At 31.9% G+C, this 18,261-nt stretch overlaps 4 protein-coding genes across 6 annotated transcripts; 1 reads left to right on the plus strand and 3 right to left on the minus strand.

Annotated features, from left to right (window-relative positions):
- Positions 1-617: 617 nt before the first annotated feature.
- LOC141705633 (putative nucleoredoxin 1-2) lies at positions 618-3,779 on the minus strand. Its single transcript, XM_074508525.1, has 5 exons — positions 3,567-3,779; positions 2,683-3,246; positions 1,925-2,455; positions 1,323-1,840; positions 618-995 (listed from the first exon to the last, which is right to left on the minus strand). Exons 1-4 carry the CDS (start codon positions 3,756-3,758, stop codon positions 1,343-1,345), a joined length of 1,785 nt encoding a protein of 594 aa, XP_074364626.1. The 5' UTR covers positions 3,759-3,779; the 3' UTR covers positions 618-995; positions 1,323-1,342.
- A 2,008-nt stretch (positions 3,780-5,787) lies between these two features.
- On the minus strand, positions 5,788-7,775 carry LOC141684428 (uncharacterized). The gene is made up of 4 exons (XM_074489415.1): positions 7,771-7,775; positions 6,765-7,224; positions 6,398-6,569; positions 5,788-6,290 (listed from the first exon to the last, which is right to left on the minus strand). Exons 1-4 carry the CDS (start codon positions 7,773-7,775, stop codon positions 5,788-5,790), a joined length of 1,140 nt encoding a protein of 379 aa, XP_074345516.1.
- A 4,545-nt stretch (positions 7,776-12,320) lies between these two features.
- On the plus strand, positions 12,321-15,174 carry LOC141705635 (LEC14B homolog). Of its 3 annotated transcripts, none has more exons than XR_012568432.1 (6): positions 12,321-13,052; positions 13,154-13,258; positions 13,405-13,461; positions 14,333-14,380; positions 14,509-14,682; positions 14,813-15,174. XR_012568432.1 is itself a non-coding variant. In XM_074508528.1 (6 exons), the coding sequence occupies exons 3-6, from the start codon at positions 13,250-13,252 to the stop codon at positions 14,861-14,863; spliced, it is 291 nt and encodes a 96-aa protein (XP_074364629.1). In that variant the 5' UTR covers positions 12,321-12,651; positions 12,930-13,052; positions 13,154-13,249; the 3' UTR covers positions 14,864-15,174. The 3 variants fall into 3 exon arrangements, 2 of the variants coding, with proteins under 2 accessions (XP_074364629.1, XP_074364632.1); XM_074508528.1 differs by lacking the exon at positions 14,333-14,380 and having other exon boundaries at positions 12,321-12,651; positions 12,930-13,052; XM_074508531.1 differs by lacking the exon at positions 14,333-14,380 and having other exon boundaries at positions 12,321-12,651; positions 12,935-13,052.
- Positions 15,175-16,175: 1,001 nt separating this feature from the next.
- Positions 16,176-16,620, minus strand: LOC141684437 (uncharacterized protein At2g29880-like). Its single transcript, XM_074489427.1, has 2 exons — positions 16,279-16,620; positions 16,176-16,187 (listed from the first exon to the last, which is right to left on the minus strand). The coding sequence occupies exons 1-2, from the start codon at positions 16,618-16,620 to the stop codon at positions 16,176-16,178; spliced, it is 354 nt and encodes a 117-aa protein (XP_074345528.1).
- Between the last annotated feature and the right edge of the window lie 1,641 nt (positions 16,621-18,261).

Raw genomic sequence — 18,261 nt, forward strand, 5'->3', positions numbered from 1 at the left:
TCAGAGCTACATTCTTTTCGAAGAAAATTGTGTAAACCAGCACAAGCTCATACCAACTCTGCTTGTACTTGAAATGGAAATGGAGGTGCAATTTTAAATATCGTAAATCGAGATTTGAAGAAATAAATTTCAGGTCTGGGTACACTCGACTCTGGGGCCAAACTTCATCTTTTCTTGATTAGATGTGTAACTAGGATTGTATCTCCTGTAACATTATATATAAAGCAGTTGTGGTTCAGCTCGATTCTCTGTATCTATGCTAGTGTCAACATAAAAATGATTTTGTGTCAATTACAAAAATTACATAATCTCTTGAACCTTTGACCCTCTAAGTACCAAGAGGAGAGGGGTATTAGCTAGGCTGACCCTTGAGGATTTTCATATTTACTTGTGGCAGGAATATTGACATTTCCCCGTTACGTAGTTTTCAGCTCAATCGTGTCATTGATTTCTCGTTAAAACTGTTATAGGTTTAAGGGTGCTTATCTGCAATTCTATGTGAAATCTAAACTACAATTTTACTCTGATTAACCAACATTATTTTTGTCAAAACGCGGGTTCCATTGCTAATAGGAGATGCGAGAATATTTGATAATTTATTGAAGTAAAAGATTTTTATAAGCATTCTTTTCCAACAGACTGGAGAAAGAATGTACAAACTGGGGAGTAGATCCACCAGACCACTATCAGATATACCCTAATACTGGAATAGACTAAGAGCTCAGGGGAACCTAACTAAACAAATTTATGCTATTTGAATAAACAGATAAGAAATCAATAGAATTTTATACAACAACCAAACTATAGCTGAAAACCATCAAGGATCATTCATATCTTTGACCACCGCTAAAGCTTAGACATGCTTAAGCGCTTCCATTTTCATCAAATCAAGCTGTTGATTATGAAACTAGAATATGAATTTAGTCCACAGGTACTTCGAAACACAAATCCATCACCTCAAAGCTTTTTGAATCCACAAAACACATCAGGGCATCCTATACATTTAACCACCAAAAGTAACTAACAAAATTTAGAAAACCTTGACCATGATACAAATGGAAAGTTAACTGTTCCCGACTATCGATTCATGCATAAGGTTTAATTTATGATCCTTTTAAACTTTTGAACCAGCAGGGAAGGTGTAGAGACTAATTAGGTGTTACATGGAAGATACTAGCATCTACATGTGCACATGAGACTTTATGAGCCATATAGTCTAAACATTTGTAAAAACAATAATTTTTTTTTCATAATTAACTTTAAAATTACAATATACTATAAATTAATTTTCTATGACAAGCATATATTTGAAAGGGAATTACCGAAACGGGGCGTAAACTATTCATATGTCTTTTTTCTCATTTTCGCTGTTCAATGGAAAATATTTAGGACGGGTTGCACTAAATACGTCTTCAAAGTTTTCCTTCTCCTCGTCGTACCTAAATGGAAAGGTCTTCAAAAACAGCTCATATGCTGCTTCGTAACTGTTGCTATAAGTAATTCCTTGATCAAAATAATGTCCAAACGATCCAAAAGTCACCAGCGCCAGAGTGAATTCTTTTTCAGCATTTTGAGTAATTTCTTCCTTGAAAAAATGAGGAAAGAGCGGAAGCAAGTGCTTCTCCTTGAATTCTGCAGAACCGCTAGTCAGCATCCAATGAGAGGCAATGTCATGGGCAGATTCATTCATTGGAATGTAGACTACCTCAAACTTATCAATAGTCCAACTTGCAACTAAATGATAATACTGTAATCTAGATAGAAATTCACTACATCCTGAAGCTCGTACAAATAGGAACACAACTGGAGCCCCAAAGAGTTTGCAGACTTTAAATTTCTCCTGCACGGGGAAAAACAGTGTCAACGAGAATACAATATATAGATATGCATAAAGAAAATCGTTATATCTATGTAACGAACTAACCAGTCCTCCTTTAGCATCATCCAAATCCCTAGCATGAAGTAGCTCAATATTTGGTTCTAAAATAGACGACAATTTCTTCCCTCTTATTGCAATTGCACTCGGTACAACCTCCACCCCAATAAAAGGATAATTTGTGAATCCAGTTTCCTTCAGGACCTGAAATCCATTTTCCTCAAAGTACTTTTCTTTAGAGTGAATTATGAACAAGTTCGATGCATTAGAATCATTGCACTGTTTTGTGCGCATAAAGACTCGCCACAACTGCCTACATTTGGCATCTTCAAAAGGGACTGCCAACCATGGCATGTCGCCGAACACCTTCCAGAATTCTAACTCGCGTTTCCATTTATTGAATCTGCCCGATTGAATAATGGCACGCTGCCCAAAAGAAACAGGGAACACAACCACCACCTCGAAATTTTTGTGCAGTTCATAAACCTGCTTCAGTTCCTCCGTCCGCTTTCTGCACTCTAAATTATCTTCATAAAATAAGAGGCAGACAATCTTCTGCTGCAGTTCGGAAATAGGTACCTGATTTGATTCCATCAGAATTTTTTTTTGTTAAGATAGCATGTGATGACATAGAAAAGTTCTTAAAAGGAAAGTGTTGTCACAATGACTCAACTTGAGTTTAACTTGTTAATCTACTCAAGCTTTTACACATGGCAAGTTTGGATCCTAATTAAAAACATATAACTTTAAACATTGACCTAAACTGAAATTCAAAATTCTGTATATATTATGGCCGATGAAAGTACCTTTGTGCAATCATTTGAGATCACAAAATCACGACCTGGCCTGCACAAAAGGGTGCCCAAGTCATGTTTGCCACTGCGCATAGCTTCATCTTCGCGCGCCAATTGTTGGATCTTTTCTATGGTAAAGGGATAAGGTTCGGCTCCATGCCACTTGATGAAGTCACTGTCAAATATACTCACAACTTTTCTGCAGTAACCATTCATAGGACTAAGGATAACATAGGTTGTTTCATGATCTTTTGGGAGACCAAGAGTACTCGCTATTTGATTCAAGCATGCATGATTATCGATATCGATATCCTGGAACGGTGTGTAAAATTTCAAATTCAAATGATGCTGGTACGGATTGAAGATGTACTCATCATCATCTGAATGTTCTTTCTCAAGATCAGCTTGAAAATGTGTAGGCACACAAATAACCTTAAATATGGCACCGGAAGACTCAATTTGATGTTGAACGTCCCTCAACATGATAGTATCAAGAACAGTGGATTTCGCATGAGCAGAAGACATAGAGAGCATAAAAATGCACACGTATTTATCAGTATACCATTCCTGCAACTCCTGTAGATGAAGCAGAAATTGCATTAGACTTAGCTAGCTAAGATCAGAGGAGATGATGGCAAAAGTCACTGTTAAAACTTAGAGAATGAAGTCTATATGTGTAATTTAAAGCAAAGGAAAATAGTGTATTTATTATGTACTCTACAACACATTGATAAAATTATTAGCACAAATTAGATAAATTCAATATTTAACCAACACGATTTTGTCAAAATTAAGCCTGATTGATAAAGGAATTGCGGGCTCCAACGTTAAGATCTAGTGAAATTAAGATATGTAAAAAAAGAGAAAAGTGGAGTGAAAAGAGATATAAAATTAACCTTGACAAGATAACCTTTGGTGACTCTGTATTCCGGGGATACCAGAATATCTTCCAGAATAACCTCATCTCCGGGTTTTACTTTGAGAGTAATCGGCTCTATAGACCAGATTGAATCCTCTAGCATGTTCTTTTGCTTCAACCCAGGATTAATGTTGGTTCTATCTTGTACTCTATTCTTCCGCGGCTGCATGTTACAAGTAAAATCTTTGTCTATTCTGATGCAGTCTCTTCTTCCGCTGCCAAAATTAAAATTTAATCACCAAATTAAAGCCCTATAATATATGATTGTAATGAATGAATGAAGTGTATCAAACCCTAACTTACATCCAACTTTTATCAATGGTCTGGATGTATTTATAGAGTATTCGGTAGATTGAGCAGGAAAATCTCAAGTATATATGGAATTGGTTTTGTCAAACTGCATGTACTCCCTCCGTCCCCGCCAATTGTTTATATTTGGTTTGGGCACGTAGGTTAAAGAGAAAAGAAAGTGAGTGAAGTAGTGGGACCCAAATATTTTTAATGTATAAAAAAAGTTAGTGGAGTAAAAGTAGTGTGAAAAAGAAAAAAATGTGAAAGTGATGGGACCCATTTACTATATTTGATAAGTTTTGAAATGTAAAGAATTAGATGGACATCCAAAAATGAAAATGTAAAGAAATGGTTGGGAGAGAGAAGTGAATATGGGTCTGGGGCTTGCTTGGTTGGCTTTGTGATCCCAATTTTAAAATTAAAAATGTCAAAAATGAAATTATTAGAATTATATTTATACCTTGATATTCCAAATTACATTCAATCGGTGTTCAAGATTTGAAAATAAAACTGAATCTAGGATAAATAATTTTTTTTATTTATAATATTTATTTGTGTAAGACAAGGGAGGAGAAAACCTATCTATAATAACAAAAATAATGTGAAATTGGGTTTTCAATCTTGAATTGAAATCTAAATTTCTTTGTTTTACATCTTCTATTTCAATTATAAGCAATCTAATTATAAACTAGTACTTAAAATAACATTAAAAAATATTTATGAATTTAAGTAAATTGAAAGGATTCACTTATTTAATTAGATTACATAATGTCCCGAAGTTTTCAAAATGGTTGAGGACACCTATCTTTTCTAGACCAGATTTGGTCCTATTTACCACAACAATAAAAGGGACCTTATTTAACTAAGTACACAGTTGGAGTCAGTCTCACTAAAAGATGTCCTTAAAGCAATAATTATATTACGTAATTTCCTCTTGTAATATAAAAATAGTACGCCAGAGCTCCATAATGCATTAAGAAAGATTCAAGATGAAGTACAAGACAACATCAATTATAAAAAGAAACATGTTACAATTGAGACTTACTATAAAAGTGCATCCTAGAAATCTATAATTTTGATGTATATGCAATTATTAATTTATATATAATATGAGACTTATATGCATTAATAAAAAAATATTATCTTATAAATTTAGCGAATTATTAATTTAGCATAAAGGGCCCGGCTCGGGGTTACAAGAAATTATTAATTTAACGAGGTTATTAATTTATCGAGTATTAATTTATCGAGGTTTTACCGTATGTAGTAGATATGGGTCCGGGGCTTGCTTGGTCCGGTTTTGTGATCCCAATTTTAAAATTAAAAATGTCAAAAACAAAATTATTAGAATTATATTTATACTTTGATATTACAAATTACATTCAATCGGTGTTCAAGATTTGAAAATAAAATTGTATCTAGGATAAATAATTATATATATATATACAATTATTTATTTGTATAAGACAAGGGGGGAGAAAACTGTATATAATAACAAAAATAATGTGAAATTGGGTTTTCAATCTTGAATTGAAATCTAAAATTTCTTTGTTTTACATCTTCTATTTCAATAAGCAATCTAAGGGGGTGTATTAATTTGAGATTTAATGGATTGTTAATAATCCATGGATTTTAATGAATTTTGAAAATCCATGGATTGTTTAAATTCCACATAGATTTGGATGTTGATTTTTTTAATTCTATGCAGATTTTGGTGAATTTTGATGGATTGAATAAAATCTCATGAATTTTATTGGATTGTTTTACTAATATTTTTTAATTAATAATTTAATATATCAACTAATAGCAATGTTGTAGTGCAAATTAAATAACAAGATTCAAATAACAAGTCCAACCCATCAACTAACAAAAAAAGTGTAACTCATCACTCAATATCCGTTATGTTCCTAGCTCTCATCATATTGGTCTTCTTCATATTCTTCGTTTACTGCATTACGAGGCCTATCTTCCCACTTAGAATTAGCGATGTTAGCTCTCCAAGTATTTGCTTCAGTCCTTTGTTGTTGTTGGCTTGGGATATTTGATTCAGGGTTATCAGCTTCCTCCATGTCTGAAGATTGGTCATCTACTACTTCAATAGGATATTCATCAGAGCGACATTCTTTTCGAAGAAAATTGTGTAAACCAGCACAAGCTAGTACCAACTCTGCTTGTACTTGAAATGAAAATGGAGGTGCAATTTTAAATATCGTAAATCGAGATTTGAAGATACCAAAAATTCTCTCGATTACATTTCTCAACGAGGAATGATGGAGATTAAATAGCTCATTTGCATTTCTTGTGTGACGACCTTCGCCACCAAACTCTTTTAGATAATATCTTACTTTACGAATTGCAGATAAAAATTGACGACGATTAGCAAATCTGCAATCAAAAAGATAATATTTTCCTGAAAATGAATCATTTTTTACTAATTTATTTTTGATTTATAAAATAAAAAGTCACTAGACTATAGAAATAAGAAAAACAATAAATAAAAGTGTAAATAAATATTACCTTGAGGAACTTCCAACCCATCATCATTTAACAATTTTGAGTCATGTGCTGAACCTTTCCAGCCACTAAGCACATTTTGAGAATTAAATCTATGACAATTATGGTAGCTGCTAACATCTCGACCTCTTATCATAGCCGGAATATGAGTTCCATCAATACCACCAACACAGTCCTAAATTAATATATCCATAAAAATATAACATTAGAATTAAAAATTAGACTAGAATATAGTCAAATTATTATACTTTTAGTGCAAAAAGTTAACTTAAAGTAAGGATAAAATCTTGTACTTCCAGAAATTTTCAGGGAAATACCCCTGGGCTTTACCCATTATTTGTGGTGCTATAGTATTCAAAGCCTTCAAAACTTTATTAAGATTTCTACTAGCAGTGAAGTGTGAGCGACCAAACCTCTGTCGGACATTACAATAACGATCATTATGTCCTATAATTAGTAGGAACATAGCAACCATTTCTTCAATAGACACATATCGTGTATCTTCTAGATTAGTTCCCTCTCTTATAATGCCACATAACTTAAGAAACACATTTGGATACATTCTATGTAGCTCGCGAAAATTTTCTGGATCTTCTTTCATCAAATTATTTATAAAAAAGTACCCAAGTCTAGATATTGGTCGTCGTGTTAGAGAACGACCAATAGGTTCATTCATAATAGTTAAATTAGCTTTTAACACTGTCATTATCGCATTGATCACCATTAATAAATACTTAACTGTTTCATAAAACTGATTGTCACTTTCTTCTTCGAATTCTTCTTCTTCTATTCTGTTTTCCAGCATTATCACATTATCCATAATATTAAACCTGCACGAAAATTACAAAAAAAATAGAGATTAGAAATGTTCACAAGTAAGAAAACACAAATGACCATAACTAATATGTTACGAACAAAACTGTTAGACAGTAATATTATGAATTTCAGAATAATGAATATGTTGAAAACATTAAGCAGCAAACATCAGATTTAATCCATTAAACAACTTAATCCATTAAACAAAGCCATTTATAAATTTATTAGCAGCAAGTTCATATGTCTAATGCAACGTTGTAGATTTGGAAAAGGACATTAAAAACTTACAACGTAGGTAAATAACACGGCTTATAATTGTTTCCTTTCTTTTAGAAGCTTTAACAATTTTAGAAGGCCTGAAAGTCTCTTATAATGATCAACCACCCAAGAAGGTACAAAGTTAAAAGTCTCTGCACTCGATGCATGTCATAGGGACTAACTAACTGATGTAAGGACCATACAATATAGAGCTGCATGTTTAAATTTAACCATTACTTGTTCTATTGTAAGTTCTAGTGAAGATATATATGCCAATACAGTTCATTACTAATGCACTATACCTCATCCCTTATCGATAAGTGTTGTCATATAACTTTTTCTGGGTTCTGAACTATGAAGATTTGCTCTTTTCCTGTAAAAGTCATTCTTCCATACTCTAATTTCCCGGCATTGTAATTATGCACTACATATTCTTAGAAGTTCGCGGACAGAATAAATAAGGATTACTACCAAATGTTTTCTCAAATTCTATGCACTACATTTTCTTAGAAGTTCTGAACACGTTTTTGTATATTATCAATCAGAGTTAAAATTCACTAGCTTCTACTAGAGCATATTAACATCTAATGCCACATCTTGAACTAAGAAAAAGTTACCCTCTTCTGTTAGTTCAATTCAAATTAACTTGTTCTTATCAGATTTTTAACATAACCGAAATCACGCTTAAAAGAGAACAATAAGCACTATAGTCTATACAGTTCGATAATACTCCAAAACTCGAACAAGACTGGACCGCCTACTACACTCTGTTAGCAGTAGTTTTTACTGTCATAGTGGTATATCAAATCCCTGTTTTTTGTCAGTGTCTAAAGTTTTTAAGCTAATGGAATCTTATACTGTAGTCATCAATTTTCATTTGGGAAGTTAGTTGCTACTAGTATTAGGATGCAGATCAGAAGTTAGTCAAAAACTTCTCATTATCCAATATTTTATAATATTTGTCAAAGTTACTCAAAAATGACACAGAAGTTGTCAAGGTCTGATGTAATCGTGTAACTAGTTTGATTTGGACGGTCATTACCTTGAAGATCACTAAAGAAACCAGTTATATGATCACCAGGCACTACAAGAAATTTGCAATCAGACAACGGTTGACAGACAACGGTTAAAAAAAAACCGTCGTCCTAAAATATCATACAACGGTGAATTGATTTTGCAGAAAAAACAGTTGTGTGAGCTCCTGAACAAACAACGGATATCCATCTTTTTTAAACTGTTGTACAAGTTGCATTCTCTCATCGAGTCGGACAACGGTTTTTTAAATATATTGTTGTAGTAGATCTTTCACACAACGATTACAAACCGTTGTTACTATGTTAATGTATAGGGATATAAGACAACGGTTTTGACATTACATTGTGTAATTCAGATAACGGTTTTTCAGAAAGGTTGTCCTCTAAACCATCAAACAACAGTCTGAAAACAGTTGTCTAAGAAATTTCAGTGGGTACCATGTATTGAGGTGGCAACACGTGATAGGTGGTAAATCATTCACAAGGATTGCTGAGGTGGCCAAATTAAAGCCCTTCATTGATATGGGATTTGATATGGGCCGTTAGGTCGAAAAATAGCTGATATTCTTAAACAACGGTTTTATGTTAAAACAAAATTGTTGTCTTAGTTGGTCTCATACAAGCTTTTAGATATTATGTTGTGTAATTCACACAACAGTTTTTACAAAGGTTGTCTTAGATACCTTCATACAACGGAATAAAACAGTTGTCTGAAATAGTTAATTTATAATTTCAATGGGCACCACCTGATGAGGTGGCACCCGATGATAGGTTGTAAACATTTTAATCGGATTGCTGATGTGTCGGAATGACAACCCTTGATTGAAATGAGATTAGATATTAGCCGTTAGATTGAAAAAAGCTGATATGCTTACACAACGGTTTTATAATAAAAAAAAATGTTGTCTTAGTTTATCTTTACACAATGGTTTTTCAAGGAAACCATTGTAAAAGTATTAGTGTATAAAATGAGATTCTCGGTTAACAAGTTAAATTTTTAAATGATTTTTTCGACGATCCAACCTTACGGATGTTAAGATATATCAATTATAGTCATATGAAAAAATTATTAAAAAAATTGAAATTCATCTTGCATGTCAGAATTAGAAAAATCCGGTAAAAGTACATCTCCCAACAACGAGACTCGTTCCCATTTACAAGATTAATTTTTAAAATGATTTTTTCGACGATCCAACCGTACGGATGTTAAGATATATCAATTTTAGTCATATGAAAAAATTAATAAAAAAATTGAAATTGATCTTGCATGTCAGGATTAGAAAAATCCCGTAAAAGTACCCCTCCCGACAACGAGACTCGTTCCCGATTTACAAGATTAATTTTTAAAATAATTTTTTCGAAGATCCAAACGTACGGATGTTAAGATATATCAATTTTATTCATATGAAAAAATTATTAAAAAATTTGAAATTCATCTTGCATGTCAGGATTAGAAAAATCCGGTAAAAGTACCCCTCCCGACAACGAGACTCTTTCCCGATTTAGAAGATTAATTTTTAAAATGATTTTTTCGACGATCCAACCGTACGGATGTTAAGATATATCAATTTTAGTCATATGAAAAAATTATTAAAAAAATTAGAAATTCATCTTGCATGTTAGGATTAGAAAAATCCTGTAAAAGTACTACTCCCGACAACGAGACTCGTTCCCGATTTACATGATTAATTTTTAAAATGATATTTTCGACGATCCAACCGTACAGATGTTAAGATATTTCAATTTTAGTCATATGAAAAAATTATTAAAAAATTAGAAATTTATCTTGCATGTCAGTATTAGAAAAATCAGGTAAAAGTACCCCTCCGGACAACGAGACGCGTTCCCGATTTACAAGATTAATTTTAAAAATAAAATTTTCGACGATCCAACCGTACGGATGTTAAGATATTTCAATTTTAGTCATATGAAAAATTTATCAGAAAATTAGAAATTCATCTTGCATATCAGGATTAGAAAAATCCAGTAAAAGTACTACTCCGGACAACGAGACGCGTTTCCGATTTACAAGATTAATTTTTAAAATGAAATTTTCAACGATCCAACCATACAGATATTAAGATATATCAATTTTAGTCCTATGAAAAAATTATAAAAAAATTAGAAATTCATCTTGCATGTGAGGATTAGAAAATTCAGTAAAAGTATTACTCTCGACAACGAGACTCGTTCCCGATTTACAAGATTAATATTTAAAATAATTTTTTCGACGATCCAACCGTACAGATGTTAAGATATATCAATTTTATTCATATGAAAAAATTATTAAAAAAATTGAAATTCATCTTGCATGTTAGGATTAGAAAAATCCGGTAAAAGTACTCCTCACGACAACGAGACTCGTTCCCGATTTACAAGATTAATTTTTAAAATGATTTTTTCGACGATCCAACCATACGGATGTTAAGATATTTCAATTTTAGTCATATGAAAAAATTATAAAATAATTAGAAATTTATCTTGCATGTCAGGATTAGAAAAATCCAGTAAAAGTACTACTCCGGACAACGAGACGCGTTACCGATTTACAAGATTAATTTTTAAAATAAAATTTTTGACGATCCAACCTTACGGATGTTAAGATATATCAATTTTATTCATATGAAAAAATTATTAAAAAAATTGAAATACATCTTGCATGTCAGGATTAGAAAAATCCGGTAAAAGTACCCCTCCCGACAACGAGACTCGTTCCCAATTTACAAGATTAATTTTTAAAATGATTTTTTCGACGATCCAACCGTACGGATGTTAAGATATATCAATTTTAGTCCTATGAAAAAATTATAAAAAAATTAGAAATTCATCTTGCATGTCAGGATTAGAAAAATCCGGTAAAAGTACCCCTCCCGACGACGAGACTCGTTCCCGATTTACAAGATTAATTTTTAAAATGATTTTTTCGACGATCCAACCGTACGGATGTTAAGATATATCAATTTTAGTCCTATGAAAAAATTATAAAAAAATAGAAATTCATCTTGCATGACAGGATTAGAAAAATCCGGTAAAAGTACCCCTCCCCACAACGAGCCTCGTTCCCGATTTACAAGATTAATTTTTAAAATGATTTTTTCGATGATCCAACCGTACGGATGTTAAGATATTTCAATTTTAGTCATATTAAAAAATTATTATAATTCATTTTTATAATTCAACCATCAGGATTATTAATTGATTTTTATAATTCATTTTTTCAATGATCCAACCATATAAATATGAAGATATATTGATTTTAATCATACTAAAAAATTATTAAAAATTTCAAATTAATCTTTTATGTGAGGAAATACTACTCCCGAAGACTGGATTCTTTTTCTATCAACATGGTAATTTTTTTAAATGATATTTTCAAAGATCCAACTGTATTGAGATGTATCTATTGTAATCATACAAAAAAATATTCAAAAAATTTTAAATTTATCTTGTATGATTTTATAATGAAAATCGAATAGAAGCGCAACTATAAAAATAAGTCTCTTTTTGATTAAATAATTACTTTCTTAAAAAATGGTTTTAGGATCATTTTGCACAATATTAATATATATTAACTTTAGTTATATAGAAAAATAATTGAAATTTTTTCAAATTTGTTTCAAATAATTTTATATAAAAAATTATATGAAATTATTTAAAATAAATATTATTCTATTAATATAAAGTAAAATAAAAATAAGTATTTAATTATAATATATAAATAAAAAAATTAATTTATGATTTTTTCATTTTTACACAATTTTTGGTTTCCCCCCTTTAATTTTCATTTCCCCCTTCCTTCTAATTTTCATTTTCCCCTTATCTCTCCCATTCCCCTTTCTTAGATCTGACTCCTCTTCTCCTCCTGATTCTTTCTCTCCGTACTCTTCCATCTCTCTCCCACGACTCATCTCTCTCCTCTCTTTGCCTGGTTTTTTAGTTTTCAAATCCTGACTATCTCCCTCACCCAATCTTGTTTCTCTTTCACAAAATTGCATATGAATTCAACTTCTCAATTAGAAAATTGAAGGTTGGAATTTCTAATCTCCTTGATTTTCAAGTTCAAAGCGACAATTTTGAGGAATATTTTTTGGAGTTCAAACCTTTCAAGCTCAGGGTATGACTGATGAGTAGCTGTTTATCATTTGCAAGGTTAGGTTATATGTTTGTTGTGCTTAATTTACTCCATGGGAACAGCTTCTATTTCCAGCTTGCACATTAATAATTGAATAAAAATCAAAGAGAAAAGCATTCGGGGAATGAATATGAGTAGTTGTTCCACCACTTATCTGACCACCAATTACCCATCTCATTTCATAAAATCTCCGACAACCCCCCTTCCTCGTTTTGTTACTTCATCTCTTTCCAACAAAATCACCATCTCAGTAGCTGAAGTTGAAAATGATTATGTTTTTCATGATTTAATGAAGGATAGAGAGAATGGAGATTTTGTTACAAAGATTACGGACAGTCTCTGGCTCAGGGATATTGTCAAACACATTGTCAATGTCTAAACTCAACAACGCTCTCACTCGTCAGAACTATACCAGGAGGTCTGAAACTTGTTACCCTCTTTTTTCCTTTTTATTATTATTATTGTTGAGTTACAATTTCAAGATTATCTTGCAATTGATGATTGATTCTAATTTTATAGTCCGTAGATGACGAAATTGAGGGCGGGTTCTTAAAACTGAAAGCAACCAGTGAGTGGCTTCTTTGTGACAACACTACACCAGTCAATAAGAAAGTAATGTATGAGGTTGGTTGTTCTTTATTTTTTTCAATCTTCCTGCTTCTATGTTACAGTATCATTACTCCTATTCATTTGCTTCATAAAAAGTCAAAACAGTCATCAGTATTAGCTTTTAGCCTGCTAAACCCCTTATACTTGTGGTCATGAAACAGGAATTTCAGAATGACAAACAAAGAAGGAAGAGACTGAACCTCCTCAAATACGAAACTGTATGATATGGCCTGAACTGTATCACATCTTTACTTGTATCTTTCATTTGTTATTCATTTCTAAAGATTTCTCGCCAATTAAGATATTAAAGAAATAGTCTGGTTCTTAGTTGACTTGATTCAGTAACTAGTAAGATTGCAATTGTGATATAAAAATGATCTGTCTTGAGACAACTGTTGAATGATTTTGCAATGGCAGATGGTTTCTTTTTATTCAACTAGTGAACAAAACAAGATATGTTACTAGTAGTGTCTAGCAGTAGGTATAGTTAATCTAGCAGGCTTATTTGTTCTCCTGGAGCATAAGTTGATTAAGGTGCAGTCTGGATTGCGACTTAAGAGCTATGAGCACCCGTGGTGATACATTTCTATAGAATTCCTGATATTTCACTTTTGGGGAATGTACATAACAAATTATTGATTTCCAAGTTTTATATCATTCTTGTTAACTACATCTATAATCACAGTATTTTTGTTTTTTTATCAATCAATGTAAATAGCGTCTAATTTTTTTATATCATTCTTGTTAATAATGTATATCGATTTAGTGTGACTAGCTCTTTTGCATCCTGCAGTTCGTATTGTTTTCCCACTCAGCTAACAATATTCATAATTGTGTCCCCTGAATTTTAAGTTCAGTTCCCCCATAAAGTATAACATTTATTTATATTCTGCGTAGAAAATATCCGTGAAAGAAAAATATAAGTTGTTATATTATAGTGTTAAGGGAGTTCTTATTTCTTAGGAAAAATAATATGTATCGCTTTTACTTCATAAGTTCAGTGTACAAGTGAAGGTATGACGTAACAATGTAGCTTAAGAAGTCTATGTACTGATTTATTAGCAACACTAATGATGATGTGTTGAACAGGTGTTTTGAAATGATGTACTGATGGGAGAACATTCTGCCAGTAGTACTGTACGTTTCTGTAGTAGTGTCTGTAACCTTAAATGTTGAAATATGGACGTTTATTTTAAGTATTTCCCTTTCAATATTTCCTGTGATACATCAAAGGCTTTGTTTCTCACTGAAGTTGGTTTATACAGGAACTTCATGAGATATTAAAATTCCGGGTTCTGGATGATAATGATGATTATGGGATCTTATCCGTAAAATTCTCAAGCGATTCTAAAGAGATTATTGCAGGAACTCGTGATTCATCAATATGTGTTTATGATCTGGGAATGAATAGACTTTCCCTCCGTTTTAAGCCTCATATGGTAAGGTTTTGACATTTTTTGCTGTGATGATCAGATGACATAGTTATATGTGGATATTATGCCATGCTGCTTTGTTTAAACTATTGTTTACATTAATGACTTTATACCTGAGAATATTAGTGGTTTGCAGTTATTCTCTTATACACCTATCAAGTTTAAGATTGCTTCATGGGATCCTTGAACCATCTGCAATTTCTACATATGAGGGATAAAGGCTCTGGCTTTAGCACGAGAGGAAGGGAGCCAATATCTCCGGGAAGTGGTGATGTGAATGATTCCTGAAGTGGTGACAAGAATAATTCTAGTAGGAATGGAGAAATTGATACCAACTTACTAGACTAATATATACATGCTCTGTTTATGTTAAGAATTAATGAGCATGTTTAGAAATAGATTTTAAATTATAGTTGTAATTCATGTATAGAACCTTTATATTGTAAATTTAATTTCAATTGTGAAATAATAATTGAATTATCATAATACCATTTTATTTTAAAAATGGTTTATTTTAAATAATGGGATTAATTTTATAAACAGTTGTGTGAAAGACACTTTAAAAATGATGAAAACTGTTGTATGTCTCATTGCACATAATATTTTTTAAAAAAACTATTGTCTATTGATATTCTTTGCAATGGTTTAAATCTTTTACACCATTTTCTTTTAAACAAAAAACATTCATAACAACGGTTTTAACTAGTTAAAAGAAGTTTATAAACTGTTGTTTATGAAAATATCGAATAAGTTAACAACAATGGTTTTTTCACAAAACCATTATTGTTAAATTAGGTAGACAATAGTTCAATAAAGAAATGGTTGTTTAAAGAATTTCCTAACAATGGTTAATATAGAGTACGTGTTGTGAATTCTTGATTGTAACCATTATTAAAAAACGTTGTTGAATCTCACTTATTATAAGTGTATAAACAACCGTTGTCCAAGTTTCAATCACACGAGTGTTGGATACACAACGAAAACTCTACCTGTCACACAACTGCAAAAAAACAGTTGTATGATTGCAAATATGTTGTAGTGAGGGCTTGGGGGAGAATATGGTGCAGATCTTGAAATCTGATCCGGTTCGACGTGTGGCTGCAAGAGCATTGGTACGGGAAAGGCTAAGGCAAAAGAATAGGCAAATGGAGGAGCAGAAGATGAGATTTGTGTAATATCAGAGGTAGAGTTTCTTAACATAACAGTTGTTAATCAGAGCAGAACCGCAAATAAGTTAGCAATTCGAGCAACTGGAGATTAGAACCGGGAATAAGTTAGCAATTTGAGTACAAGTACAACTGAACCAATATGTATAGTACAAGTACAACTGAACCAATATGAATCATAATCATTTCCTGCCCTTAATGTACACACCATATACTACTATCGTTAATCAGTTATACTTTGTTAACTGTCCCTGAGATACACAAATGAAATTGGATTTCACAGCAGAGCAGGAAGTGCCAGTCCAGTTACAGAGGTTTTTTAGGTTGCTCATCTTATCGGTGAGCCTAACACAAAAAATATTGTTAGCATAACAATTTCTAAGAAATAAAATATTTAAGCGTTCACATGAATAAAAGCATAAAAAATTGGATTTACCTTTATGTACTCTTCCCAGACTTCATTTGGAGCGGTGAATCTCTTAGAAATAGGGTCATATCCAAATCCAGAACTAAAACTCATAAGAGTTGAATAAGAGAGATACCGAATTTTGAACCATTTTAGTCGACTTTGATAATTGTTATAAGTCTTATTACACTTAAATTTTTCATTAAGTGAAGGAAGAATTCGATCCATTACTATTTGTTTAGTAAAGATACCACTATTATCACGCCATCCTCGACTCGCGGCATCAACCGTAAGCTCTAATAACGCATTACTCTCGTCTACCGTCCATTGATCATAACCGGCTCTCTTTTTGGCACTTTGCGAATCAGCCATAATAGAACTAAAATGTTTTAAATTTTTAGAACACATATATCACATAATGATGCATAAAAATTGACAATTGACAATATACGATATAATATGTAACAAAAAAACTTATCAATATACATATGTTCACATCAACTATACAGAAATATAACTATATATATACAATTATACGGAGATATATAACTATATAGACAAAATATATATGACATGCAAGAACAAAAAAGATATAATCATATAAAGAACGAAAAGAAAACAAACCTAAAGAGAAGAAAACAACCCTAGGAGCACCAAGTAAGCATGAAGATGAAAAAAGATGTAGGTATAAATATATGTAAGTAATATCTTTTTCACTTATTATTTTTTGATTTTTTAGTAATAAATTGTTATGATTTGTAAATCCATCAAAATATTTACTCCAACTAAAGATTTGAGGTTCATGAATTTTTATATAAAATATGAAACAAATACTTCAAAATCCATGACTCTTGCAAATCTGTTAAAATTTGAATACATAGAGATTTTGTTTGATTTTTTAGAATCTGGATTGAATACCTACAGATTTTATAAGATTTTTTAAAATCTCAAATGAATACCCACAGATTTATAAGGATTATTTAAAATCTGATTTGAATACCTCCAGATTTTAAAAAATAATTTTAAATCCTTATTGAATACAATAAAAATCCTACAGAATCCCAAATGAATACACCCTATAAATACTTTGCTGAAGCACACAAATTTTTTGTATTGAACTCAGTTGCATGCTATCATCAAAACTAAAGGTGGTTCTAGCTTAAATCTTTGGCTATTAATCTGATCTTATATTTGAGGATAGTAGCATGATCATGCATTACTTAGATCATGAATTTATTCTTCTGGCGTTTCATTACACACCAAAAATCTCCTTATATCTAACCAGGAAATATAGGCATAAAAATAGTTTGTTTACATATGCAAGAAAATAGATGAGCATCTCCAATGGTTTGTTTACAAATGCAAAAAAATACATAAGAGCATTGCAACAGGCACATGTCCTGACTCTTGTCAATTCTTAAAAAACAGAGTTAATAATATTACAATTTACAAATGTAGTAACATTCTAAATTACTCTTAAACTAAATTAATTATTCAAAATATATTTTTTAGCACTCTATCTGTATTTTAACTATTTCGGTAAATTGTCAAAACTTCGCAAATATATTAAGCAATCAAAAGTTCCATGTCAACACAAATTTGGCTCGCAAACTTGGGAAATGCTGCAGGTGATTAGAGGTTGAGAAAAGAACAATTGTACCAATCTAAGCCTCTCATAAAGTACACCTCCGTATTTTTCCAAAACTGAAGATAAAACACAATTTTTTTAGCTAATATATAGAATCAAAAGAGTCACACAATGACTCCAAATTAGGGCTGTAATTCGGGCCGAGCGAGCCGAGTTTCGAGCCGAGTTTCGAGCCAAGATTAATCGAGTCGAGCCGAGCCGGCTCGTTTAGTTAAACGAGCCTAAATCCCTGCCCGAACTTGACTCGTTTAATTTCACGAGTCGAGTCGAGCTGGCTCGTTTAATTTTATACTTAATCGAGCCAAAATCTCTACCCAAACTCGGCTCGTTTAATTTCACGAGTCGAGCCGAGCTGACTCGAGTAA

This window comes from Apium graveolens, chromosome 2, assembly GCF_009905375.1.
Source record: "Apium graveolens cultivar Ventura chromosome 2, ASM990537v1, whole genome shotgun sequence".
Classification (NCBI taxonomy): Eukaryota; Viridiplantae; Streptophyta; class Magnoliopsida; order Apiales; family Apiaceae; genus Apium; species Apium graveolens.

Coding starts and splice junctions, on each gene's coding strand:
- LOC141684428 (XM_074489415.1), bottom strand. Junction 6,570..6,764: donor CTAGTAGAAATCTTAATAAA/GTTTTGAAGGCT, acceptor ATATTAATTTAG/GACTGTGTTGGTGGTATTGA. Junction 6,291..6,397: donor TGGGTTGGAAGTTCCTCAAG/GTAATATTTATT, acceptor ATTCATTTTCAG/GAAAATATTATCTTTTTGAT.
- LOC141705635 (XM_074508528.1), top strand. Junction 13,462..14,508: donor ACCTCCTCAAATACGAAACT/GTATGATATGGC, acceptor TGGTTTATACAG/GAACTTCATGAGATATTAAA. Junction 14,683..14,812: donor TCCGTTTTAAGCCTCATATG/GTAAGGTTTTGA, acceptor AGTGGTTTGCAG/TTATTCTCTTATACACCTAT.
- LOC141705633 (XM_074508525.1), bottom strand. CDS start 3,758: ATGCAGCCGCGGAAGAATAGAGTACAAGATAGAACCAACATTAATCCT. Junction 3,247..3,566: donor CCAAAGGTTATCTTGTCAAG/GTTAATTTTATA, acceptor CTTCATCTACAG/GAGTTGCAGGAATGGTATAC. Junction 1,841..1,924: donor ATGATGCTAAAGGAGGACTG/GTTAGTTCGTTA, acceptor TTCCCCGTGCAG/GAGAAATTTAAAGTCTGCAA.
- LOC141684437 (XM_074489427.1), bottom strand. CDS start 16,620: ATGGCTGATTCGCAAAGTGCCAAAAAGAGAGCCGGTTATGATCAATGG.